This window comes from Salmo salar, chromosome ssa19, assembly GCF_905237065.1.
Source record: "Salmo salar chromosome ssa19, Ssal_v3.1, whole genome shotgun sequence".
In the NCBI taxonomy this organism is placed as follows: domain Eukaryota; kingdom Metazoa; phylum Chordata; class Actinopteri; order Salmoniformes; family Salmonidae; genus Salmo; species Salmo salar.
The window spans coordinates 31,316,175-31,343,615 of record NC_059460.1 but is presented as its reverse complement, the minus strand read 5'-3'; the positions used below and the strand labels follow the sequence as shown (position 1 = coordinate 31,343,615).

Sequence of the window (27,441 nt, the reverse complement as noted above, 5' to 3'; positions counted from 1 at the left end):
TCCAGGAGAACTATAGGAGCCCCTAACTACTTGTTGGGGGCTCCTAAAATAGACTCCTAAAGCTTGTTTCCTATTTATTGTGCTGTTATCTGCATTCTAAATGGACCATAAAGCTTTTGAACTTGAACTTGGTAGAGGGAGTTTAGCGAAGCCAGACACAATAGTCATATTGTTTCTGCCTCCTGCAAATCGAGGCTACTTCCCCATAGTGTCCTGGTAGGTACTCACATGCACTAGCTGTTCCTGCGTGTCAAACTCCCGGTGGCAGCTCTCCCAGTGGCAGTTGGTCTCGTACACCACCTCTGGCTCCTGCTTGCTCTCGTCCTTGTCACCTTCCTCCTTCACCAGTGTCATCCCATCCGGATGGTCCTACAGTACGGAAACCACAACACAATTACAGCAAGGAGCCAACTCTGACAGTGTTACAGCAATGGCCCAGCAGAGATCTGCAGAATATTAAATATTGTACAGTATATACAGTAAGTAAGCCCATATCAATTCAAAACGTATGGGTCCGATTTTTTTTTTTTAAATACTATGGTTAGGCAAAAGACAGTTAACATATTATGTTCACAACACACTTGACAGGTAACAAAGTCATATCCCAACCAAAACGTTCTCTCCCCCTACTCTATCCTCCCCTAACCCAACAGACTGATTTAGTTACACTTTTCCACCGGTGTAATCGAGTGAATCTGGCCATTGTGGCCCTGTTCAGCACACAGGGAGTAGAACATCTGGGAGTCTGGGAGCGGAAATGTAGCGCTGAAAGCTCTGCTCTGGGTTGGCAGTTGATCTACGACAGGTCTGGGTCAGAGTATTTCAGGAATCTAACCCCTCCTCCTGCTCTAGCTTGCTCCATTAGTCTAGACATATTTTACTGTCACTGTTAGCATTACATGGCTGGGTAGCCTGGAGAGTACTGGAGACTGTAACAGGGGAGACCAGGGGTGTACAGGTGTTTCTCTCTAGGCAAAGTTGTGGTTTGTAAAAACCACCTCTGTCTACTGCTAGTACCTGCCTGCCACGGTGTTAGGAGAGTGTGTGAAGGAGGGGAACAAGAGAGAAGAGGAGTTTCATTCACAGAATGTGGATCTCTCTACAGGCTTGCCTCCATTGTATGAGCACAGAGCCACTTTTAGAAGCATCATTCCAGACACAAGCACACAGAGAGGCCTTTAGAAAACCTGCAATCTAATTTAAAAAAATGTTTCCATTCACTTAAGCATCTGATTAAAAGGAAAACAATTTCCTTCTGGTGCCTCCAAGATCAATGGGGCTTATCGTTTCAGAGACGGCAGCCTGAACAAGCAGCCGAATGAAACAGGCAAATAAATAAATAGTTTTACAATACATCACATAATTGGCCCCAAAGCTCTGCGTCTGAGAGAGTGACTGTGTGTGGTTATGCGTGTGCGTGCGTGCTCACGTGTGTATGTGTTTTCTATGTGTGAACAGAATTGAACAGTACAAGCACCACATCCTATTCTATTGCTGCTGACGCAGTAAACCATCTCATCTTCTGATCTCATCTTTGAATACCATAAACATACCCCTTTTCTAATACTAGATAAGAATGTCTGTTCATTGGACTATACGATAAATGCTGGCAAAGTTACATTTACCTGGCAACTTACGGCCCCTGAGTTGGGTAGCTCCTCATCCGGTTTGATCTTGGAGCGTTTGTGGTGCATGGGTTCCCCCGTGCTGCTCACCGCTGACTCACTGGTGGGTTTGGTCTGTGGGAACAACCACAATAAAATCACTTAGTTCAAAATGTATTCAACATACTACATGATAGAATGACCATAAAAGTTGAGCAGAAAATAAGATTTACATGCAGTTGTATGACGACATCCTGTATGATACTGTTCAAGGGATCTAGTTAATCCTACTACAAGGTAGCATAGCACAGCCTGTTATCTATTCATTCGAGGCCATTGAAAAAGCCAATGATTCTATACAGCAGTTCCCCATCTGACCTCACCTTTGATAGACCTGACTCTGGCCTGACTGGTCCTGGCCTGAGAGCCAAAGGGGAGTTCCCTGTTACAAGGCAGGCGAGCCAGGAAAATAAATTAACTAGGAAAGCTGAACTGGCCTGGAAACACAGGAGAGATTCCTTGGCTCAGATCTGTGCTACTGGCCTTCTCAGAATGTTTACTCAGGGGAATCTGGAATGTAATTCCCCCTTTAACAGTGGGGCACCTTGACACTCGAGCCACTGAGATCCTGCTTATAGACACAGTGAAACTGTATTTGTCCTATTTGGACTAGAAATATGAAATCGGTACGGTAGTATATGATTCTGGTTGTTTCCTCAGAGCTGAAAAGAATTCTGAAATAGATTGAGAAGATACATTTACATAGTCAGTTCTCTACCTTGAATGAGAGATCTCATCCACCAACTACCTCATAGCTAGAAACAGCAGTGAGTGTGGATCTGTGTCATTAACATGCCACAAAGTAGCAAACTAAAATGTGGGCTTTAAATGCGAGCCCCCACATACAGTCGGAATGGAGAGACACTGTGGATTTCATCCATTCCATCTATTCCCATTTTAATCCCTGTTTCCTCCTGTGTGATTAATGGTGTCAGTGGTGGGATCCTATGCTAACAAGTCCCTTGTTGTTTCTCATGTGAAAAAAACGATGTTAAAAAACTACGTTCCCAGTCGAAAATAACACATCCAGGGGACCGTAACTCCCATGAGGCCAGAGCGCAGAGGGGAGCCTGCTTCTACCTGTCTGAGCCTTGTATCTGTTTAGACTACCACGGAAGCAGCTAGCACGTGGCTAGCACATGGTAATGCTATCTATCTATTACCTGTGATGATGAACCGCAGAGGCTTCTGACGTGGAGGAGGGAGGAGTCTCTTACGTGTGAGGTGTCGTTAGAGATGACAGAGCGCTCTCTGGGTGTGAGGACAGGAGGAGGAATGACAGGGATGGGCCGCTGGGTGGTGAAGACCGGGGAGGGGTGGATGAGCGGCGGACTGTGGCCGAACGCAGAACCCACCATCCCTGTTTGCCGACCAAGCAGCTGCTGGTGCATCTGAAGTGCCACGGGGTTCGGAGGGTAGGCAAAACTCAATGCCGGACTGGAGGGAAACAATATCACAATCAGTGTGAGGTAGACGAGAAAGGGTGAAACATAAAACATACAACAAGGTTTTGTGCAACAAGGCTTTGTGCAGACCCCCCCCCCTTTCCATTATCAATATTTATAAAGTTAACAATTAATGTACCACTATCAAACTACATTCTGATGTATTTGAGCGGCAAATGCAATGGCAACGAGGCAAAATAAATTGTTCTGGCTAGCTCCTCATCTGACAGGAGATGTGATGCTCTGGAAACACTGATTTTTATTTTATTTTATCTTTATTTAACTAGACAAGTCAGTTAAGAACAAATTATTATTTACAATGACGGCCTACCCCAGCCAAACCCTAACAACGCTGGGCCAATTGTGCACTGGCCTATGGGACTCCCAATCACGGCCAGTTGTGATACAGCCTGGAATTGAACCAGGGTCTGTAGTGATGCCTCTAGCACTGAGATGCCTTAGACCACTGCACCACTCGGGAGCCCACGGGGCCCAAGGCGAATCCCTGGCAAAGAATGTTCAGATTGTTAGCACTGTGCATTCATGCTTTGTCCCTTGACAGGCCGTCTTTGTAAATAAGAAATTGTTCTTAATTGACCTGCCTGGTAAAAGAAAAGTAAAAGAAAAATGTAAGGTTATACTTGGTTGCAAAATTCTGGTAACTTTCCAAAAGTTCCCAGGATTTCCAGAAATCCCTGTTGGCGGATTCTCGGAATCAGAAGGGAATAAGCAGTAAATCTGGGAAAATTTGGGGGAACCTTTTGCAACCCTAGTTATATTAACTCATCGCTCCACTGTAAAAACTCTATGACCCTGACAATGACAGAAAGACTGGGTTCTGTCAGAAATAAAGCACAATTATAACAAGCCTTTATTTTAGCAACAGTATAATCATGCCTATGTAACTACAACAGTCACTTCACATTGCATTGTCTGCTTGCTAGCTCTCCCCCACTGTGAAAGAACTAGATCATGGATACCCTTCCTTTCTCATAGACCTACATTGAGGTGAGAGTGTTTACATCAAATCACATTTTATTTGTCACATGCGCTGAATACAACTGGTGTAGACTTTACCGTGAAATGCTTTCTTTCTTACAATCCCTTCCCAACAATGCAAAGTTTAAAAATAAAAATAGTAACACAATGTGCCAGATCAATGTGCAAAGGTCGAAGGTATCATAAGGTGAATGCACCAATTTGTAAGTCGCTCTGAATAAGAGCGTCTGCTAAATGACGTAAATGTAAATGTAATTGAGGTAGATATGTACATGACAGCAGGGTAAAGTGACTAAGCATCAGGATTATAATAAGACTAAAAAAAAGAACAGAGTAGCAGCAGCAAATGATGAGTGTAAATGTGTGTGTGTGAGAGTGTGTGTGTGTAATGTGTATGTAGGTATGTGTGTTTGTGTTGTGTTGGTCTGCGTGTGTGTCTTGTGTGTGGGTTTTGTGCGGAAGAGTCAGTGTAGTGTGTGTGAGTGTGTATATGGTGTGTATATATAGTCTAGTGAGTGTGTATGGTTTGTATATATAGTCTAGTTAGTGTGTATATGTTGTGTATATATAGTCTAGTGAGTGAGTATATGTTGTGTATATATAGTCTAGTTAGTGTGTATATGGTGTGTATATATAGTCTAGTGAGTGAGTATATGGTTTGTATATATAGTCTAGTGAGTGAGTATATGGTTTGTATATATAGTCTAGTTAGTGTGTATATGTTGTGTATATATAGTCTAGTGAGTGTGTATATGGTTTGTATATATAGTCTAGTTAGTGTGTATATGGTTTGTATATATAGTCTAGTGAGTGAGTATGGTTTGTATATATAGTCTAGTTAGTGTGTATATGTTGTGTATATATAGTCTAGTGAGTGAGTATATGGTTTGTATATATAGTCTAGTTAGTGTGTAAATGGTTTGTATATATAGTCTAGTGAGTGTGTATGGTTTGTATATATAGTCTAGTTAGTGTGTAAATGGTTTGTATATATAGTCTAGTGAGTGTGTATGGTTTGTATATATAGTCTAGTTAGTGTGTATATGTTGTGTATATATAGTCTAGTGAGTGTGTATATATAGTCTAGTGAGTGAGTATATGTTGTGTATATATAGTCTAGTTAGTGTGTATATGTTGTGTATATATAGTCTAGTGAGTGTGTATATATAGTCTAGTGAGTGAGTATATGTTGTGTATATATAGTCTAGTTAGTGTGTATATGGTGTGTATATATAGTCTAGTGAGTGAGTATATGGTTTGTATATATAGTCTAGTTAGTGTGTATATGTTGTGTATATATAGTCTAGTTAGTGTGTATATGGTGTGTATATATAGTCTAGTGAGTGAGTATATGGTTTGTATATATAGTCTAGTTAGTGTGTAAATGGATTGTATATATAGTCTAGTGAGTGTGTATGGTTTGTATATATAGTCTAGTTAGTGTGTATATGTTGTGTATATATAGTCTAGTGAGTGTGTATATATAGTCTAGTGAGTGAGTATATGTTGTGTATATATAGTCTAGTTAGTGTGTATATGGTGTGTATATATAGTCTAGTGAGTGAGTATATGGTTTGTATATATAGTCTAGTTAGTGTGTATATGTTGTGTATATATAGTCTAGTGAGTGTGTATATGGTTTGTATATATAGTCTAGTTAGTGTGTATATGGTTTGTATATATATAGTCTAGTGAGTGAGTATATGGTGTGTATATATAGTCTAGTGAGTGAGTATATGGTGTGTATATATAGGCTAGTGAGTGTGTATATGGTGTGTATATATAGTCTAGTGAGTGTGTATATGGTGTGTATATATAGTCTAGTGAGTGTGTATATGGTGTGTATATATAGGCTAGTGAGTGTGTATATGGTGTGTATATATAGTCTAGGGAGTGTGTATATGGTGTGTATATATAGTCTAGTGAGTGAGTATATGGTTTGTATATATAGTCTAGTGAGTGAGTATATGGTTTGTATATATAGTCTAGTGAGTGAGTATATGGTTTGTATATATAGTCTAGTGAGTGTGTATATGGTGTGTATATATAGGCTAGTGAGTGAGTATATGGTGTGTACATATAGTCTAGTGAGTGTGTATATGGTTTGTATATATAGTCTAGTGAGTGTGTATATGGTTTGTATATATAGTCTAGTTAGTGTGTATATGTTGTGTATATATAGTGTAGTGAGTGTGTATATATAGTCTAGTGAGTGAGTATATGTTGTGTATATATAGTCTAGTTAGTGTGTATATGGTGTGTATATATAGTCTAGTGAGTGAGTATATGGTTTGTATATATAGTCTAGTGAGTGTGTATATGGTGTGTATATATAGTCTAGTGAGTGTGTATATGGTGTGTATATATAGTCTAGGTAGTGTGTATATGGTGTGTATATATAGTCTAGTTAGTGTGTATATGGTGTGTATATATAGTCTAGTTAGTGTGTATATGGTTTGTATATATAGGCTAGTTAGTGAGTATATGGTTTGTATATATAGTCTAGGTAGTGTGTATATGGTGTGTATATATAGTCTAGTGAGTGTGTATATGGTGTGTATATATAGTCTAGGGAGTGTGTATATGGTGTGTATATATAGTCTAGTGAGTGAGTATATGGTTTGTATATATAGTCTAGTTAGTGTGTATATGGTTTGTATATATAGGCTAGTGAGTGAGTATATGGTTTGTATATATAGTCTAGTGAGTGTGTATATGGTGTGTATATATAGGCTAGTGAGTGAGTATATGGTGTGTACATATAGTCTAGTGAGTGTGTATATGGTTTGTATATATAGTCTAGTGAGTGTGTATATGGTTTGTATATATAGTCTAGTTAGTGTGTATATGTTGTGTATATATAGTCTAGTGAGTGTGTATATATAGTCTAGTGAGTGAGTATATGTTGTGTATATATAGTCTAGTGAGTGTGTATATATAGTGTAGTGAGTGAGTATATGTTGTGTATATATAGTCTAGTTAGTGTGTATATGGTGTGTATATATAGTCTAGTGAGTGAGTATATGGTTTGTATATATAGTCTAGTTAGTGTGTATATGGTTTGTATATATAGTCTAGTGAGTGTGTATATGGTTTGTATATATAGTCTAGTTAGTGTGTATATGGTGTGTATATATAGTCTAGTTAGTGTGTATATGGTGTGTATATATATAGTCTAGTTAGTGTGTATATGGTGTGTATATATAGTCTAGGTAGTGTGTATATGGTTTGTATATATAGTCTAGTGAGTGAGTATATGGTTTGTATATATAGTCTAGTGAGTGAGTATATGGTTTGTATATATAGTCTAGTTAGTGTGTATATGGTTTGTATATATAGGCTAGTGAGTGAGTATATGGTTTGTATATATAGTCTAGTGAGTGTGTATATGGTGTGTATATATAGGCTAGTGAGTGAGTATATGGTGTGTATATATAGTCTAGTGAGTGTGTATGGTTTGTATATATAGTCTAGTTAGTGTGTATATGGTGTGTATATATATAGTCTAGTGAGTGTGTATATGGTGTGTATATATAGTCTAGTGAGTGTGTATATGGTGTGTATATATAGGCTAGTGAGTGTGTATATGGTGTGTATATATAGTCTAGGGAGTGTGTATATGGTGTGTATATATAGTCTAGTGAGTGAGTATATGGTTTGTATATATAGTCTAGTGAGTGAGTATATGGTTTGTATATATAGTCTAGTGAGTGAGTATATGGTTTGTATATATAGTCTAGTGAGTGTGTATATGGTGTGTATATATAGGCTAGTGAGTGAGTATATGGTGTGTACATATAGTCTAGTGAGTGTGTATATGGTTTGTATATATAGTCTAGTGAGTGTGTATATGGTTTGTATATTTAGTCTAGTTAGTGTGTATATGTTGTGTATATATAGTGTAGTGAGTGTGTATATATAGTCTAGTGAGTGAGTATATGTTGTGTATATATAGTCTAGTTAGTGTGTATATGGTGTGTATATATAGTCTAGTGAGTGAGTATATGGTTTGTATATATAGTCTAGTTAGTGTGTATATGTTGTGTATATATAGTCTAGTTAGTGTGTATGTGGTTTGTATATATAGTCTAGTGAGTGTGTATATGGTTTGTATATATAGTCTAGTGAGTGTGTATATGGTTTGTATATATAGTCTAGTGAGTGAATATATGGTGTGTATATATAGTCTAGTTAGTGTGTATATGGTTTGTATATATAGTCTAGTGAGTGTGTAAATGGTTTGTATATATAGTCTAGTGAGTGTGTAAATGGTTTGTATATATAGTCTAGTGAGTGTGTATGGTTTGTATATATAGTCTAGTTAGTGTGTATATGTTGTGTATATATAGTCTGGTGAGTGTGTATATATAGTGTAGTGAGTGAGTATATGTTGTGTATATATAGTCTAGTTAGTGTGAATATGGTGTGTATATATAGTCTAGTGAGTGAGTATATGGTTTGTATATATAGTCTAGTGAGTGTGTATCTGGTGTGTATATATAGTCTAGTGAGTGTGTATATGGTGTGTATATATAGTCTAGGTAGTGTGTATATGGTGTGTATATATAGTCTAGTTAGTGTGTATATGGTGTGTATATATAGTCTAGTTAGTGTGTATATGGTTTGTATATATAGGCTAGTTAGTGAGTATATGGTTTGTATATATAGTCTAGGTAGTGTGTATATGGTGTGTATATATAGTCTAGTGAGTGTGTATATGGTGTGTATATATAGTCTAGGGAGTGTGTATATGGTGTGTATATATAGTCTAGTGAGTGAGTATATGGTTTGTATATATAGTCTAGTTAGTGTGTATATGGTTTGTATATATAGGCTAGTGAGTGAGTATATGGTTTGTATATATAGTCTAGTGAGTGTGTATATGGTGTGTATATATAGGCTAGTGAGTGAGTATATGGTGTGTACATATAGTCTAGTGAGTGTGTATATGGTTTGTATATATAGTCTAGTGAGTGTGTATATGGTTTGTATATATAGTCTAGTTAGTGTGTATATGTTGTGTATATATAGTCTAGTGAGTGTGTATATATAGTCTAGTGAGTGAGTATATGTTGTGTATATATAGTCTAGTTAGTGTGTATATGGTGTGTATATATAGTCTAGTGAGTGAGTATATGGTTTGTATATATAGTCTAGTTAGTGTGTATATGTTGTGTATATATAGTCTAGTTAGTGTGTATGTGGTTTGTATATATAGTCTAGTGAGTGTGTATATGGTTTGTATATATAGTCTAGTGAGTGTGTATATGGTTTGTATATATAGTCTAGTGAGTGAATATATGGTGTGTATATATAGTCTAGTTAGTGTGTATATGGTGTGTATATATAGGCTAGTGAGTGAGTATATGGTGTGTACATATAGTCTAGTGAGTGTGTATATGGTTTGTATATATAGTCTAGTGAGTGTGTATATGGTTTGTATATATAGTCTAGTTAGTGTGTATATGTTGTGTATATATAGTGTAGTGAGTGTGTATATATAGTCTAGTGAGTGAGTATATGTTGTGTATATATAGTCTAGTTAGTGTGTATATGGTGTGTATATATAGTCTAGTGAGTGAGTATATGGTTTGTATATATAGTCTAGTTAGTGTGTATATGTTGTGTATATATAGTCTAGTTAGTGTGTATGTGGTTTGTATATATAGTCTAGTGAGTGTGTATATGGTTTGTATATATAGTCTAGTGAGTGTGTATATGGTTTGTATATATAGTCTAGTGAGTGAATATATGGTGTGTATATATAGTCTAGTTAGTGTGTATATGGTTTGTATATATAGTCTAGTGAGTGTGTAAATGGTTTGTATATATAGTCTAGTGAGTGTGTAAATGGTTTGTATATATAGTCTAGTGAGTGTGTATGGTTTGTATATATAGTCTAGTTAGTGTGTATATGTTGTGTATATATAGTCTGGTGAGTGTGTATATATAGTGTAGTGAGTGAGTATATGTTGTGTATATATAGTCTAGTTAGTGTGTATATGGTGTGTATATATAGTCTAGTGAGTGAGTATATGGTTTGTATATATAGTCTAGTGAGTGTGTATATGGTGTGTATATATAGTCTAGTGAGTGTGTATATGGTGTGTATATATAGTCTAGGTAGTGTGTATATGGTGTGTATATATAGTCTAGTTAGTGTGTATATGGTGTGTATATGTAGTCTAGTTAGTGTGTATATGGTTTGTATATATAGGCTAGTTAGTGAGTATATGGTTTGTATATATAGTCTAGGTAGTGTGTATATGGTGTGTATATATAGTCTAGTGAGTGTGTATATGGTGTGTATATATAGTCTAGGGAGTGTGTATATGGTGTGTATATATAGTCTAGTGAGTGAGTATATGGTTTGTATATATAGTCTAGTTAGTGTGTATATGGTTTGTATATATAGGCTAGTGAGTGAGTATATGGTTTGTATATATAGTCTAGTGAGTGTGTATATGGTGTGTATATATAGGCTAGTGAGTGAGTATATGGTGTGTACATATAGTCTAGTGAGTGTGTATATGGTTTGTATATATAGTCTAGTGAGTGTGTATATGGTTTGTATATATAGTCTAGTTAGTGTGTATATGTTGTGTATATATAGTCTAGTGAGTGTGTATATATAGTCTAGTGAGTGAGTATATGTTGTGTATATATAGTCTAGTGAGTGTGTATATATAGTGTAGTGAGTGAGTATATGTTGTGTATATATAGTCTAGTTAGTGTGTATATGGTGTGTATATATAGTCTAGTGAGTGAGTATATGTTTGTATATATAGTCTAGTTAGTGTGTATATGGTTTGTATATATAGTCTAGTGAGTGTGTATATGGTTTGTATATATAGTCTAGTTAGTGTGTATATGGTGTGTATATATAGTCTAGTTAGTGTGTATATGGTGTGTATATATATAGTCTAGTTAGTGTGTATATGGTGTGTATATATAGTCTAGGTAGTGTGTATATGGTTTGTATATATAGTCTAGTGAGTGAGTATATGGTTTGTATATATAGTCTAGTGAGTGAGTATATGGTTTGTATATATAGTCTAGTTAGTGTGTATATGGTTTGTATATATAGGCTAGTGAGTGAGTATATGGTTTGTATATATAGTCTAGTGAGTGTGTATATGGTGTGTATATATAGGCTAGTGAGTGAGTATATGGTGTGTATATATAGTCTAGTGAGTGTGTATGGTTTGTATATATAGTCTAGTTAGTGTGTATATGGTGTGTATATATATAGTCTAGTGAGTGTGTATATGGTTTGTATATATAGTCTAGTGAGTGTGTATATATAGTCTAGTGAGTGAGTATATGTTGTGTATATATAGTCTAGTGAGTGTGTATATATAGTGTAGTGAGTGAGTATATGTTGTGTATATATAGTCTAGTTAGTGTGTATATGGTGTGTATATATAGTCTAGTGAGTGAGTATATGGTTTCTATATATAGTCTAGTTAGTGTGTATATGGTTTGTATATATAGTCTAGTGAGTGTGTATATGGTTTGTATATATAGTCTAGTTAGTGTGTATATGGTGTGTATATATAGTCTAGTTAGTGTGTATATGGTGTGTATATATATAGTCTAGTTAGTGTGTATATGGTGTGTATATATAGTCTAGGTAGTGTGTATATGGTTTGTATATATAGTCTAGTGAGTGAGTATATGGTTTGTATATATAGTCTAGTGAGTGAGTATATGGTTTGTATATATAGTCTAGTTAGTGTGTATATGGTTTGTATATATAGGCTAGTGAGTGAGTATATGGTTTGTATATATAGTCTAGTGAGTGTGTATATGGTGTGTATATATAGGCTAGTGAGTGAGTATATGGTGTGTATATATAGTCTAGTGAGTGTGTATGGTTTGTATATATAGTCTAGTTAGTGTGTATATGGTGTGTATATATATAGTCTAGTGAGTGTGTATATGGTTTGTATATATAGTCTAGTGAGTGTGTATATGGTTTGTATATATAGTCTAGTGAGTGTGTATATGGTTTGTATATATAGTCTAGTGAGTGTGTATATGGTGTGTATATATAGTCTAGTGAGTGTGTGTATGGTGTGTATATATAGTCTAGTGAGTGTGTATATGGTGTGTATATATAGTCTAGTTAGTGTGTATATGGTGTGTATATATAGTCTAGTGAGTGTGTATGGTTTGTATATATAGTCTAGTTAGTGTGTATATGGTTGTATATATAGTCTAGTGAGTGTGTATATGGCGTGTATATATAGTCTAGTGAGTGAGTATATGGTTTGTATATATAGTCTAGTTAGTGTGTATATGGTTTGTATATATAGGCTAGTGAGTGAGTATATGGTTTGTATATATAGTCTAGTGAGTGTGTATATGGTGTGTATATATAGGCTAGTGAGTGAGTATATGGTGTGTATATATAGTCTAGTGAGTGTGTATATGGTTTGTATATATAGTCTAGTTAGTGTGTATATGGTGTGTATATATAGTCTAGTTAGTGTGTATATGGTGTGTATATATAGTCTAGTGAGTGTGTATGGTTTGTATATATAGTCTAGTTAGTGTGTATATGGTTGTATATATAGTCTAGTGAGTGTGTATATGGTGTGTATATATAGTCTAGTGAGTGAGTATATGGTTTGTATATATAGTCTAGTTAGTGTGTATATGGTTTGTATATATAGGCTAGTGAGTGAGTATATGGTTTGTATATATAGTCTAGTGAGTGTGTATATGGTGTGTATATATAGGCTAGTGAGTGAGTATATGGTGTGTATATATAGTCTAGTGAGTGTGTATATGTTGTGTATTTATAGTCTAGTTAGTGTGTATATGGTGTGTATATATAGTCTAGTTAGTGTGTATATGGTGTGTATATATAGTCTAGTGAGTGTGTATATGGTGTGTATATATAGTCTAGTGAGTGTGTATATGGTTTGTATATATAGTCTAGTGAGTGTGTATGGTTTGTATATATAGTCTAGTGAGTGTGTATATGGTTTGTATATATAGTCTAGTTAGTGTGTATATGGTGTGTATATATAGTCTAGTGAGTGTGTATATGTTGTGTATATATAGTCTAGTTAGTGTGTATATGGTGTGTATATATAGTCTAGTGAGTGTGTATGGTTTGTATATATAGTCTAGTTAGTGTGTATATGGTTTGTATATATATAGTCTAGTGAGTGTGTATATGGTTTGTATATATAGTCTAGTGAGTGTGTATATGGTGTGTATATATAGTCTAGTGAGTGTGTGTATGGTGTGTATATATAGTCTAGTGAGTGTGTATATGGTGTGTATATATAGTCTAGTTAGTGTGTATATGGTGTGTATATATAGTCTAGTGAGTGTGTATGGTTTGTATATATAGTCTAGTTAGTGTGTATATGGTTGTATATATAGTCTAGTGAGTGTGTATATGGCGTGTATATATAGTCTAGTGAGTGAGTATATGGTTTGTATATATAGTCTAGTTAGTGTGTATATGGTTTGTATATATAGGCTAGTGAGTGAGTATATGGTTTGTATATATAGTCTAGTGAGTGTGTATATGGTGTGTATATATAGGCTAGTGAGTGAGTATATGGTGTGTATATATAGTCTAGTGAGTGTGTATATGGTTTGTATATATAGTCTAGTTAGTGTGTATATGGTGTGTATATATAGTCTAGTTAGTGTGTATATGGTGTGTATATATAGTCTAGTGAGTGTGTATGGGTTGTATATATAGTCTAGTTAGTGTGTATATGGTTGTATATATAGTCTAGTGAGTGTGTATATGGCGTGTATATATAGTCTAGTGACTGAGTATATGGTTTGTATATATAGTCTAGTTAGTGTGTATATGGTTTGTATATATAGGCTAGTGAGTGAGTATATGGTTTGTATATATAGTCTAGTGAGTGTGTATATGGTGTGTATATATAGGCTAGTGAGTGAGTATATGGTGTGTATATATAGTCTAGTGAGTGTGTATATGGTGTGTATATATAGTCTAGTTAGTGTGTATATGGTGTGTATATATAGTCTAGTTAGTGTGTATATGGTGTGTATATATAGTCTAGTGAGTGTGTATGGTTTGTATATATAGTCTAGTTAGTGTGTATATGGTTGTATATATAGTCTAGTGAGTGTGTATATGGTGTGTATATATAGTCTAGTGAGTGTGTATATGTTGTGTATATATAGTCTAGTTAGTGTGTATATGGTGTGTATATATAGTCTAGTGAGTGTGTATGGTTTGTATATATAGTCTAGTTAGTGTGTATATGGTGTGTATATATATAGTCTAGTGAGTGTGTATATGGTTTGTATATATAGTCTAGTGAGTGTGTATATGGTGTGTATATATAGTCTAGTGAGTGTGTGTATGGTGTGTATATATAGTCTAGTGAGTGTGTATATGGTGTGTATATATAGTCTAGTTAGTGTGTATATGGTGTGTATATATAGTCTAGTGAGTGTGTATGGTTTGTATATATAGTCTAGTTAGTGTGTATATGGTTGTATATATAGTCTAGTGAGTGTGTATATGGCGTGTATATATAGTCTAGTGAGTGAGTATATGGTTTGTATATATAGTCTAGTTAGTGTGTATATGGTTTGTATATATAGGCTAGTGAGTGAGTATATGGTTTGTATATATAGTCTAGTGAGTGTGTATATGGTGTGTATATATAGGCTAGTGAGTGAGTATATGGTGTGTATATATAGTCTAGTGAGTGTGTATATGGTTTGTATATATAGTCTAGTTAGTGTGTATATGGTGTGTATATATAGTCTAGTTAGTGTGTATATGGTGTGTATATATAGTCTAGTGAGTGTGTATGGGTTGTATATATAGTCTAGTTAGTGTGTATATGGTTGTATATATAGTCTAGTGAGTGTGTATATGGCGTGTATATATAGTCTAGTGACTGAGTATATGGTTTGTATATATAGTCTAGTTAGTGTGTATATGGTTTGTATATATAGGCTAGTGAGTGAGTATATGGTTTGTATATATAGTCTAGTGAGTGTGTATATGGTGTGTATATATAGGCTAGTGAGTGAGTATATGGTGTGTATATATAGTCTAGTGAGTGTGTATATGGTGTGTATATATAGTCTAGTTAGTGTGTATATGGTGTGTATATATAGTCTAGTTAGTGTGTATATGGTGTGTATATATAGTCTAGTGAGTGTGTATGGTTTGTATATATAGTCTAGTTAGTGTGTATATGGTTGTATATATAGTCTAGTGAGTGTGTATATGGTGTGTATATATAGTCTAGTGAGTGAGTATATGGTTTGTATATATAGTCTAGTTAGTGTGTATATGGTTTGTATATATAGGCTAGTGAGTGAGTATATGGTTTGTATATATAGTCTAGTGAGTGTGTATATGGTGTGTATATATAGGCTAGTGAGTGAGTATATGGTGTGTATATATAGTCTAGTGAGTGTGTATATGTTGTGTATATATAGTCTAGTTAGTGTGTATATGGTGTGTATATATAGTCTAGTTAGTGTGTATATGGTGTGTATATATAGTCTAGTGAGTGTGTATATGGTGTGTATATATAGTCTAGTGAGTGTGTATATGGTTTGTATATATAGTCTAGTGAGTGTGTATGGTTTGTATATATAGTCTAGTGAGTCTGTATATGGTTTGTATATATAGTCTAGTTAGTGTGTATATGGTGTGTATATATAGTCTAGTGAGTGTGTATATGTTGTGTATATATAGTCTAGTTAGTGTGTATATGGTGTGTATATATAGTCTAGTGAGTGTGTATGGTTTGTATATATAGTCTAGTTAGTGTGTATATGGTGTGTATATATATAGTCTAGTGAGTGTGTATATGGTTTGTATATATAGTCTAGTGAGTGTGTATATGGTTTGTATATATAGTCTAGTGAGTGTGTATATGGTTTGTATATATAGTCTAGTGAGTGTGTATATGGTGTGTATATATAGTCTAGTGAGTGTGTGTATGGTGTGTATATATAGTCTAGTGAGTGTGTATATGGTGTGTATATATAGTCTAGTTAGTGTGTATATGGTGTGTATATATAGTCTAGTGAGGGTGTATGGTTTGTATATATAGTCTAGTTAGTGTGTATATGGTTGTATATATAGTCTAGTGAGTGTGTATATGGCGTGTATATATAGTCTAGTGAGTGAGTATATGGTTTGTATATATAGTCTAGTTAGTGTGTATATGGTTTGTATATATAGGCTAGTGAGTGAGTATATGGTTTGTATATATAGTCTAGTGAGTGTGTATATGGTGTGTATATATAGGCTAGTGAGTGAGTATATGGTGTGTATATATAGTCTAGTGAGTGTGTATATGGTTTGTATATATAGTCTAGTTAGTGTGTATATGGTGTGTATATATAGTCTAGTTAGTGTGTATATGGTGTGTATATATAGTCTAGTGAGTGTGTATGGTTTGTATATATAGTCTAGTTAGTGTGTATATGGTTGTATATATAGTCTAGTGAGTGTGTATATGGTGTGTATATATAGTCTAGTGACTGAGTATATGGTTTGTATATATAGTCTAGTTAGTGTGTATATGGTTTGTATATATAGGCTAGTGAGTGAGTATATGGTTTGTATATATAGTCTAGTGAGTGTGTATATGGTGTGTATATATAGGCTAGTGAGTGAGTATATGGTGTGTATATATAGTCTAGTGAGTGTGTATATGGTGTGTATATATAGTCTAGTTAGTGTGTATATGGTGTGTATATATAGTCTAGTTAGTGTGTATATGGTTTGTATATATAGTCTAGTTAGTGTGTATATGGTTTGTATATATAGGCTAGTTAGTGAGTATATGGTTTGTATATATAGTCTAGTGAGTGAGTATATGGTGTGTATATATAGTCTAGTGAGTGTGTATATGTTGTGTATATATAGTCTAGTTAGTGTGTATATGGTGTGTATATATAGTCTAGTTAGTGTGTATATGGTGTGTATATATAGTCTAGTGAGTGTGTATATGGTGTGTATATATAGTCTAGTGAGTGTGTATATGGTTTGTATATATAGTCTAGTGAGTGTGTATGGTTTGTATATATAGTCTAGTGAGTGTGTATATGGTTTGTATATATAGTCTAGTTAGTGTGTATATGGTGTGTATATATAGTCTAGTGAGTGTGTATATGTTGTGTATATATAGTCTAGTTAGTGTGTATATGGTGTGTATATATAGTCTAGTGAGTGTGTATGGTTTGTATATATAGTCTAGTTAGTGTGTATATGGTGTGTATATATATAGTCTAGTGAGTGTGTATATGGTTTGTATATATAGTCTAGTGAGTGTGTATATGGTTTGTATATATAGTCTAGTGAGTGTGTATATGGTTTGTATATATAGTCTAGTGAGTGTGTATATGGTGTGTATATATAGTCTAGTGAGTGTGTGTATGGTGTGTATATATAGTCTAGTGAGTGTGTATATGGTGTGTATATATAGTCTAGTTAGTGTGTATATGGTGTGTATATATAGTCTAGTGAGTGTGTATGGTTTGTATATATAGTCTAGTTAGTGTGTATATGGTTGTATATATAGTCTAGTGAGTGTGTATATGGCGTGTATATATAGTCTAGTGAGTGAGTATATGGTTTGTATATATAGTCTAGTTAGTGTGTATATGGTTTGTATATATAGGCTAGTGAGTGAGTATATGGTTTGTATATATAGTCTAGTGAGTGTGTATATGGTGTGTATATATAGGCTAGTGAGTGAGTATATGGTGTGTATATATAGTCTAGTGAGTGTGTATATGGTTTGTATATATAGTCTAGTTAGTGTGTATATGGTGTGTATATATAGTCTAGTTAGTGTGTATATGGTGTGTATATATAGTCTAGTGAGTGTGTATGGTTTGTATATATAGTCTAGTTAGTGTGTATATGGTTGTATATATAGTCTAGTGAGTGTGTATATGGTGTGTATATATAGTCTAGTGAGTGAGTATATGGTTTGTATATATAGTCTAGTTAGTGTGTATATGGTTTGTATATATAGGCTAGTGAGTGAGTATATGGTTTGTATATATAGTCTAGTGAGTGTGTATATGGTGTGTATATATAGGCTAGTGAGTGAGTATATGGTGTGTATATATAGTCTAGTGAGTGTGTATATGTTGTGTATATATAGTCTAGTTAGTGTGTATATGGTGTGTATATATAGTCTAGTTAGTGTGTATATGGTGTGTATATATAGTCTAGTGAGTGTGTATATGGTGTGTATATATAGTCTAGTGAGTGTGTATATGGTTTGTATATATAGTCTAGTGAGTGTGTATGGTTTGTATATATAGTCTAGTGAGTGTGTATATGGTTTGTATATATAGTCTAGTTAGTGTGTATATGGTGTGTATATATAGTCTAGTGAGTGTGTATATGTTGTGTATATATAGTCTAGTTAGTGTGTATATGGTGTGTATATATAGTCTAGTGAGTGTGTATGGTTTGTATATATAGTCTAGTTAGTGTGTATATGGTGTGTATATATATAGTCTAGTGAGTGTGTATATGGTTTGTATATATAGTCTAGTGAGTGTGTATATGGTTTGTATATATAGTCTAGTGAGTGTGTATATGGTTTGTATATATAGTCTAGTGAGTGTGTATATGGTGTGTATATATAGTCTAGTGAGTGTGTGTATGGTGTGTATATATAGTCTAGTGAGTGTGTATATGGTGTGTATATATAGTCTAGTTAGTGTGTATATGGTGTGTATATATAGTCTAGTGAGGGTGTATGGTTTGTATATATAGTCTAGTTAGTGTGTATATGGTTGTATATATAGTCTAGTGAGTGTGTATATGGCGTGTATATATAGTCTAGTGAGTGAGTATATGGTTTGTATATATAGTCTAGTTAGTGTGTATATGGTTTGTATATATAGGCTAGTGAGTGAGTATATGGTTTGTATATATAGTCTAGTGAGTGTGTATATGGTGTGTATATATAGGCTAGTGAGTGAGTATATGGTGTGTATATATAGTCTAGTGAGTGTGTATATGGTTTGTATATATAGTCTAGTTAGTGTGTATATGGTGTGTATATATAGTCTAGTTAGTGTGTATATGGTGTGTATATATAGTCTAGTGAGTGTGTATGGTTTGTATATATAGTCTAGTTAGTGTGTATATGGTTGTATATATAGTCTAGTGAGTGTGTATATGGTGTGTATATATAGTCTAGTGACTGAGTATATGGTTTGTATATATAGTCTAGTTAGTGTGTATATGGTTTGTATATATAGGCTAGTGAGTGAGTATATGGTTTGTATATATAGTCTAGTGAGTGTGTATATGGTGTGTATATATAGGCTAGTGAGTGAGTATATGGTGTGTATATATAGTCTAGTGAGTGTGTATATGGTGTGTATATATAGTCTAGTTAGTGTGTATATGGTGTGTATATATAGTCTAGTTAGTGTGTATATGGTTTGTATATATAGTCTAGTTAGTGTGTATATGGTTTGTATATATAGGCTAGTTAGTGAGTATATGGTTTGTATATATAGTCTAGTGAGTGAGTATATGGTGTGTATATATAGTCTAGTTAGTGTGTATATGGTTTGTATATATAGTCTAGTGAGTGTGTATATGGTTTGTATATATAGGCTAGTGAGTGTGTGTATGGTGTGTATATATAGTCTAGTGAGTGTGTGTATGGTGTGTATATATAGTCTAGTTAGTGTGTGTATGGTGTGTATATAGAGTCTAGTGAGTGTGTATGGTTTGTATATATAGTCTAGTTAGTGTGTATATGGTTGTATATATAGTCTAGTGAGTGTGTATATGGTGTGTATATATAGTCTAGTTAGTGTGTATATGGTTTGTATATATAGTCTCGTGAGTGTGTATATGGTTGTATATATAGTCTAGTGAGTGTGTATATGGTTTGTATATATAGTCTAGTTAGTGTGTATATGGTGTGTATATATAGTCTAGTGAGTGTTTTTATGGTTTGTATATATAGTCTAGTTAGTGTGTATATGGTGTGTATATATAGTCTAGTGAGTGTGTATATGGTTTGTATATATAGTCTAGTTAGTGGGTATATATAGTCTAGTGAGTGAGTATATGGTGTGTATATATAGTCCAGTGAGTGTGTATATGGTGTGTATATATGGTCTAGTGAGTGTGTATATGGTTTGTATATATAGTCTAGTGAGTGTGTATATGGTGTGTATATATAGTCTAGTGAGTGTGTATATGGTGTGTATATATAGTCTAGTGAGTGTGTATATGGTGTGTATATATAGTCTAGTGAGTGTGTATATGGTGTGTATATATAGTCTAGTGAGTGTGTATATGGTGTGTATATATAGTCTAGTGAGTGAGTATATGGTGTGTATATATAGTCTAGTGAGTGTGTATACGGTGTGTATATATAGTCTAGTGAGTGTGTATACGGTGTGTATATATAGTCTAGTGAGTGTGTATACGGTGTGTATATATAGTCTAGTGAGTGTGTATACGGTGTGTATATATAGTCTAGTGAGTGTGTATACGGTGTGTATATATAGTCCAGTGAGTGTGTATACGGTGTGTATATATAGTCTAGTTAGTGTGTATACGGTGTGTATATATAGTCTAGTTAGTGTGTATATGGTGTGTATATATAGACTAGTGAGTGTGTATATGGTGTGTATATATAGTCTAGTGAGTGTGTATGGTGTGTATATATAGTCTAGTGAGTGTGTATATGGTGTGTATATATAGTCTAGTTAGTGTGTATATGGTGTGTATATATAGTCTAGTGAGTGTGTATGGTTTGTATATATAGTCTAGTGAGTGTGTATATGGTTTGTATATATAGTCTAGTTAGTGTGTATACGGTGTGTATATATAGTCTAGTGAGTGTGTATACGGTGTGTATATATAGTCTAGTGAGTGTGTATACGGTGTGTATATATAGTCCAGTGAGTGTGTATACGGTGTGTATATATAGTCCAGTGAGTGTGTATACGGTGTGTATATATAGTCTAGTTAGTGTGTATACGGTGTGTATATATAGTCTAGTTAGTGTGTATATGGTGTGTATATATAGTCTAGTGAGTGTGTATATGGTGTGTATATATAGTCTAGTGAGTGTGTATATGGTGTGTATATATAGTCTAGTGAGTGTGTATATGGTGTGTATATATATAGTCTAGTGAGTGTGTATATGGTTTGTATATATAGTCTAGTGAGTGTGTATATGATTTGTATATATAGTCTAGTGAGTGTGTATATGGTTTGTATATATAGTCTAGTGAGTGTGTATATGGTGTGTATATATAGTCTAGTGAGTGTGTGTATGGTGTGTATATATAGTCTAGTGAGTGTGTATATGGTGTGTATATATAGTCTAGTTAGTGTGTATATGGTGTGTTTATATAGTCTAGTGAGTGTGTATGGTTTGTATATATAGTCTAGTTAGTGTGTATATGGTTGTATATATAGTCTAGTGAGTGTGTATATGGTTTGTATATATAGTCTAGTGAGTGTGTATATGGTTGTATATATAGTCTAGTGAGTGTGTATATGGTTTGTATATATAGTCTAGTTAGTGTGTATATGGTGTGTATATATAGTCTAGTGAGTGTGTATATGGTTTGTATATATAGTCTAGTGAGTGAGTATATGGTGTGTATATATAGTCTAGTGAGTGTGTATGGTGTGTATATATAGTCTAGTGAGTGTGTATATGGTGTGTATATATAGTCTAGTGAGTGTGTATATGGTGTGTATATATAGTCTAGTGAGTGTGTATATGGTGTGTATATATAGTCTAGTTAGTGTGTATATGGTGTGTATATATAGTCTAGTGAGTGTGTATATGGTTTGTATATATAGTCTAGTGAGTGAGTATATGGTGTGTATATATAGTCTAGTGAGTGTGTATGGTGTGTATATATAGTCTAGTGAGTGTGTATATGGTGTGTATATATAGTCTAGTGAGTGTGTATATGGTGTGTATATATAGTCTAGTGAGTGTGTATATGGTGTGTATATATAGTCTAGTGAGTGTGTATGGTGTGTATATATAGTCTAGTGAGTGTGTATATGGTGTGTATATATAGTCTAGTGAGTGTGTATATGGTGTGTATATATAGTCTAGTTAGTGTGTATATGGTGTGTATATATAGTCTAGTGAGTGAGTATATGGTGTGTATATATAGTCTAGTGAGTGTGTATATGGTGTGTATATATAGTCTAGTGAGTGTGTATATGGTTTGTATATATAGTCTAGTGAGTGTGTATGGTTTGTATATATAGTCTAGTGAGTGTGTATATGGTTTGTATATACAGTCTAGTTAGTGTGTATATGGTGTGTATATATAGTCTAGTGAGTGTGTATATGTTGTGTATATATAGTCTAGTTAGTGTGTATATGGTGTGTATATATAGTCTAGTGAGTGTGTATGGTTTGTATATATAGTCTAGTTAGTGTGTATATGGTGTGTATATATATAGTCTAGTGAGTGTGTATATGGTTTGTATATATAGTCTAGTGAGTGTGTATATGGTTTGTATATATAGTCTAGTGAGTGTGTATATGGTTTGTATATATAGTCTAGTGAGTGTGTATATGGTTTGTATATATAGTCTAGTGAGTGTGTATATGGTGTGTATATATAGTCTAGTGAGTGTGTGTATGGTGTGTATATATAGTCTAGTGAGTGTGTATATGGTGTGTATATATAGTCTAGTTAGTGTGTATATGGTGTGTATATATAGTCTAGTGAGTGTGTATGGTTTGTATATATAGTCTAGTTACTGTGTATATGGTTGTATATATAGTCTAGTGAGTGTGTATATGGTGTGTATATATAGTCTAGTGAGTGAGTATATGGTTTGTATATATAGTCTAGTTAGTGTGTATATGGTTTGTATATATAGGCTAGTGAGTGAGTATATGGTTTGTATATATAGTCTAGTGAGTGTGTATATGGTGTGTATATATAGGCTAGTGAGTGAGTATATGGTGTGTATATATAGTCTAGTGAGTGTGTATATGGTTTGTATATATAGTCTAGTGAGTGTGTATGGTTTGTATATATAGTCTAGTGAGTGTGTATATGGTGTGTATATATAGTCTAGTGAGTGTGTATGGTTTGTATATATAGTCTAGTGAGTGTGTATGGTTTGTATATATAGTCTAGTGAGTGTGTATGGTTTGTATATATAGTCTAGTGAGTGTGTATATGGTTTGTATATATAGTCTAGTTAGTGTGTATATGGTGTGTATATATAGTCTAGTGAGTGTGTATATGGTGTGTATATATAGTCTAGTGAGTGTGTATATGGTTTGTATATATAGTCTAGTTAGTGGGTATATATAGTCTAGTGAGTGTGTATATGGTGTGTATATATAGTCTAGTTAGTGTGTATATGGTGTGTATATATAGTCTAGTGAGTGTGTATATGGTGTGTATATATAGTCTAGTGAGTGTGTATATGGTGTGTATATATAGTCTAGTGAGTGTGTATACGGTGTGTATATATAGTCCAGTGAGTGTGTATACGGTGTGTATATATAGTCTAGTTAGTGTGTATACGGTGTGTATATATAGTCTAGTTAGTGTGTATATGGTGTGTATATATAGTCTAGTGAGTGTGTATATGGTGTGTATATATAGTCTAGTGAGTGTGTATATGGTGTGTATATATAGTCTAGTTAGTGTGTATATGGTTTGTATATATAGGCTAGTGAGTGAGTATACGGTTTGTATATATAGTCTAGTGAGTGTGTATACGGTGTGTATATATAGTCTAGTGAGTGTGTATACGGTGTGTATATATAGTCGAGTGAGTGTGTATACGGTGTGTATATATAGTCTAGTTAGTGTGTATATGGTGTGTATATATAGTCTAGTGAGTGTGTATATGGTGTGTATATATAGTCTAGTGAGTGTGTATATGGTGTGTATATATAGGCTAGTTAGTGTGTATATGGTTTGTATATATAGGCTAGTGAGTGAGTATATGGTGTGTATATATAGTCTAGTGAGTGTGTATATGGTTTGTATATATAGTCTAGTGAGTGAGTATATGGTGTGTATATATAGTCTAGTGAGTGTGTATGGTGTGTATATATAGTCTAGTGAGTGTGTGTATGGTGTGTATATATAGTCTAGTTAGTGTGTGTATGGTGTGTATATATAGTCTAGTGAGTGTGTATGGTTTGTATATATAGTCTAGTTAGTGTGTATATGGTTGTATATATAGTCTAGTTAGTGTGTATATGGTTTGTATATATAGTCTCGTGAGTGTGTATATGGTGTGTATATATAGTCTAGTGAGTGTGTATATGGTGTGTATATATAGTCTAGTGAGTGTGTATATGGTTTGTATATATAGTCTAGTTAGTGTGTATATGGTGTGCATATATAGTCTAGTGAGTGTGTATATGGTTTGTATATATAGTCTAGTTAGTGGCTATATATAGTCTAGTGAGTGAGTATATGTGTGTATATATAGTCTAGTGAGTGTGTATATGGTGTGTATATATAGTCTAGTGAGTGTGTATATGGTTTGTATATATAGGCTAGTGAGTGTGTATATGGTTTGTATATATAGGCTAGTGAGTGTGTATATGGTGTGTATATATAGTCTAGTGAGTGTGTATATGTGTGTATATATAGTCTAGTGAGTGAGTATATGGTGTGTATATATAGTCTAGTGAGTGTGTATATGGTGTGTATAGTCTAGTTAGTGTGTATATGGTGTGTATATATAGTCTAGTGAGTGTGTATATGGTGTGTATATATAGTCTAGTGAGTGTGTATATATAGTCTAGTGAGTGTGTATACGGTGTGTATATATAGTCCAGTGAGTGTGTATACGGTGTGTATATATAGTCCAGTGAGTGTGTATACGGTGTGTATATATAGTCCAGTTAGTGTGTATACGGTGTGTATATATAGTCTAGTTAGTGTGTATACGGTGTGTATATATAGTCTAGTGAGTGTGTATATGGTGTGTATATATAGTCTAGTTAGTGTGTATATGGTTTGTATATATAGGCTAGTGAGTGTGTATACGGTGTGTATATATAGTCGAGTGAGTGTATATATGGTTTGTATATATAGGCTAGTGAGTGAGTATACGGTGTGTATATATAGTCTAGTGAGTGTGTATATGTGTGTATATATAGTCTAGTGAGTGTATATGGTGTGTATATATAGTCTAGTGAGTGTGTATATGGTGTGTATATATAGTCTAGTGAGTGTGTATACGGTGTGTATATATAGTCGAGTGAGTGTGTATATGGTTTGTATATATAGGCTAGTGAGTGAGTATACGGTGTGTATATATAGTCTAGTGAGTGTGTATATGTGTGTATATATAGTCTAGTGAGTGTGTATATGGTGTGTATATATAGTCTAGTGAGTGTGTATATGGTGTGTATATATAGTCTAGTTAGTGTGTATATGGTTTGTATATATAGGCTAGTGAGTGAGTATACGGTGTGTATATATAGTCTAGTGAGTGTGTATACGGTGTGTATATATAGTCTAGTGAGTGTGTATACGGTGTGTATATATAGTCGAGTGAGTGTGTATACGGTGTGTATATATAGTCTAGTTAGTGTGTATATGGTGTGTATATATAGTCTAGTGAGTGTGTATATGGTGTGTATATATAGTCTAGTTAGTGTGTATATGGTTTGTATATATAGGCTAGTGAGTGAGTATATGGTGTGTATATATAGTCTAGTGAGTGTGTATATGGTTTGTATATATAGTCTAGTGAGTGATTATATGGTGTGTATATATAGTCTAGTGAGTGTGTATATATAGTCTAGTGAGTGTATATGGTGTGTATATATAGTCTAGTGAGTGTGTATATGGTGTGTATATATAGTCTAGTTAGTGTGTATATGGTTTGTATATATAGGCTAGTGAGTGAGTATATGGTGTGTATATATAGTCTAGTGAGTGTGTATATGGTGTGTATATATAGTCTAGTTAGTGTGTATATGGTTTGTATATATAGGCTAGTGAGTGAGTATACGGTGTGTATATATAGTCTAGTGAGTGTGTATACGGTGTGTATATATAGTCTAGTGAGTGTGTATACGGTGTGTATATATAGTCGAGTGAGTGTGTATACGGTGTGTATATATAGTCGAGTGAGTGTGTATACGGTGTGTATATATAGTCTAGTTAGTGTGTATACGGTGTGTATATATAGTCTAGTGAGTGTGTATATGGTGTGTATATATAGTCTAGTTAGTGTGTATATGGTTTGTATATATAGGCTAGTGAGTGAGTATATGGTGTGTATATATAGTCTAGTGAGTGTGTATATGGTTTGTATATATAGTCTAGTGAGTGATTATATGGTGTGTATATATAGTCTAGTGAGTGTGTATATGTGTGTATATATAGTCTAGTGAGTGTATATGGTGTGTATATATAGTCTAGTGAGTGTGTATATGGTGTGTATATATAGTCTAGTTAGTGTGTATATGGTTTGTATATATAGGCTAGTGAGTGAGTATATGGTGTGTATATATAGTCTAGTGAGTGTGTATATGTGTGTATATATAGTCTAGTGAGTGTGTATACGGTGTGTATATATAGTCGAGTGAGTGTGTATACGGTGTGTATATATAGTCTAGTTAGTGTGTATATGGTGTGTATATATAGTCTAGTGAGTGTGTATATGGTGTGTATATATAGTCTAGTTAGTGTGTATATGGTTTGTATATATAGGCTAGTGAGTGAGTATATGGTGTGTATATATAGTCTAGTGAGTGTGTATATGGTTTGTATATATAGTCTAGTGAGTGATTATATGGTGTGTATATATAGTCTAGTGAGTGTGTATATGTGTGTATATATAGTCTAGTGAGTGTATATGGTGTGTATATATAGTCTAGTGAGTGTGTATATGGTGTGTATATATAGTCTAGTGAGTGTGTATATGGTGTGTATATATAGTCTAGTTAGTGTGTATATGGTTTGTATATATAGTCTAGTGAGTGAGTATATGGTGTGTATATATAGTCTAGTGAGTGTGTATATGGTTTGTATATATAGTCTAGTGAGTGTGTATATGGTGTGTATATATAGTCTAGTGAGTGTGTATGGTGTGTATATATAGTCTAGTGAGTGTGTATATGGTGTGTATATATAGTCTAGTGAGTGTGTATATGGTGTGTATATATAGTCTAGTGAGTGTGTATGGTGTGTATATATAGTCTAGTGAGTGTGTATATGGTGTGTATATATAGTCTAGTTAGTGTGTATATGGTGTGTATATATATAGTCTAGTGAGTGTGTATGGTTTGTATATATAGTCTAGTGAGTGTGTATGGTTTGTATAT

The 27,441-nt window shown here is 33.9% G+C and overlaps 1 protein-coding gene across 7 annotated transcripts in view; it reads right to left on the bottom strand.

The window, feature by feature from the left end:
* LOC106578655 (transcriptional activator GLI3) overlaps positions 1-27,441 on the bottom strand; it is a 196,708-nt gene that overhangs the window by 14,325 nt on the left and 154,942 nt on the right. For 5 of the 7 annotated variants that reach the window (XM_045702217.1, XM_045702216.1, XM_045702219.1 and 2 more), the window contains 3 exons: positions 2,828-3,101; positions 1,626-1,739; positions 229-369 (listed from right to left, as the gene is read on the bottom strand). In XM_045702217.1, coding sequence (XP_045558173.1) covers positions 229-369; positions 1,626-1,739; positions 2,828-3,101 — 529 coding nt within the window. The remainder of the gene's footprint in view (positions 1-228; positions 370-1,625; positions 1,740-2,827; positions 3,102-27,441) is intronic. The other 2 variants (XM_045702220.1, XM_045702221.1) reach the window with 1 other exon arrangement.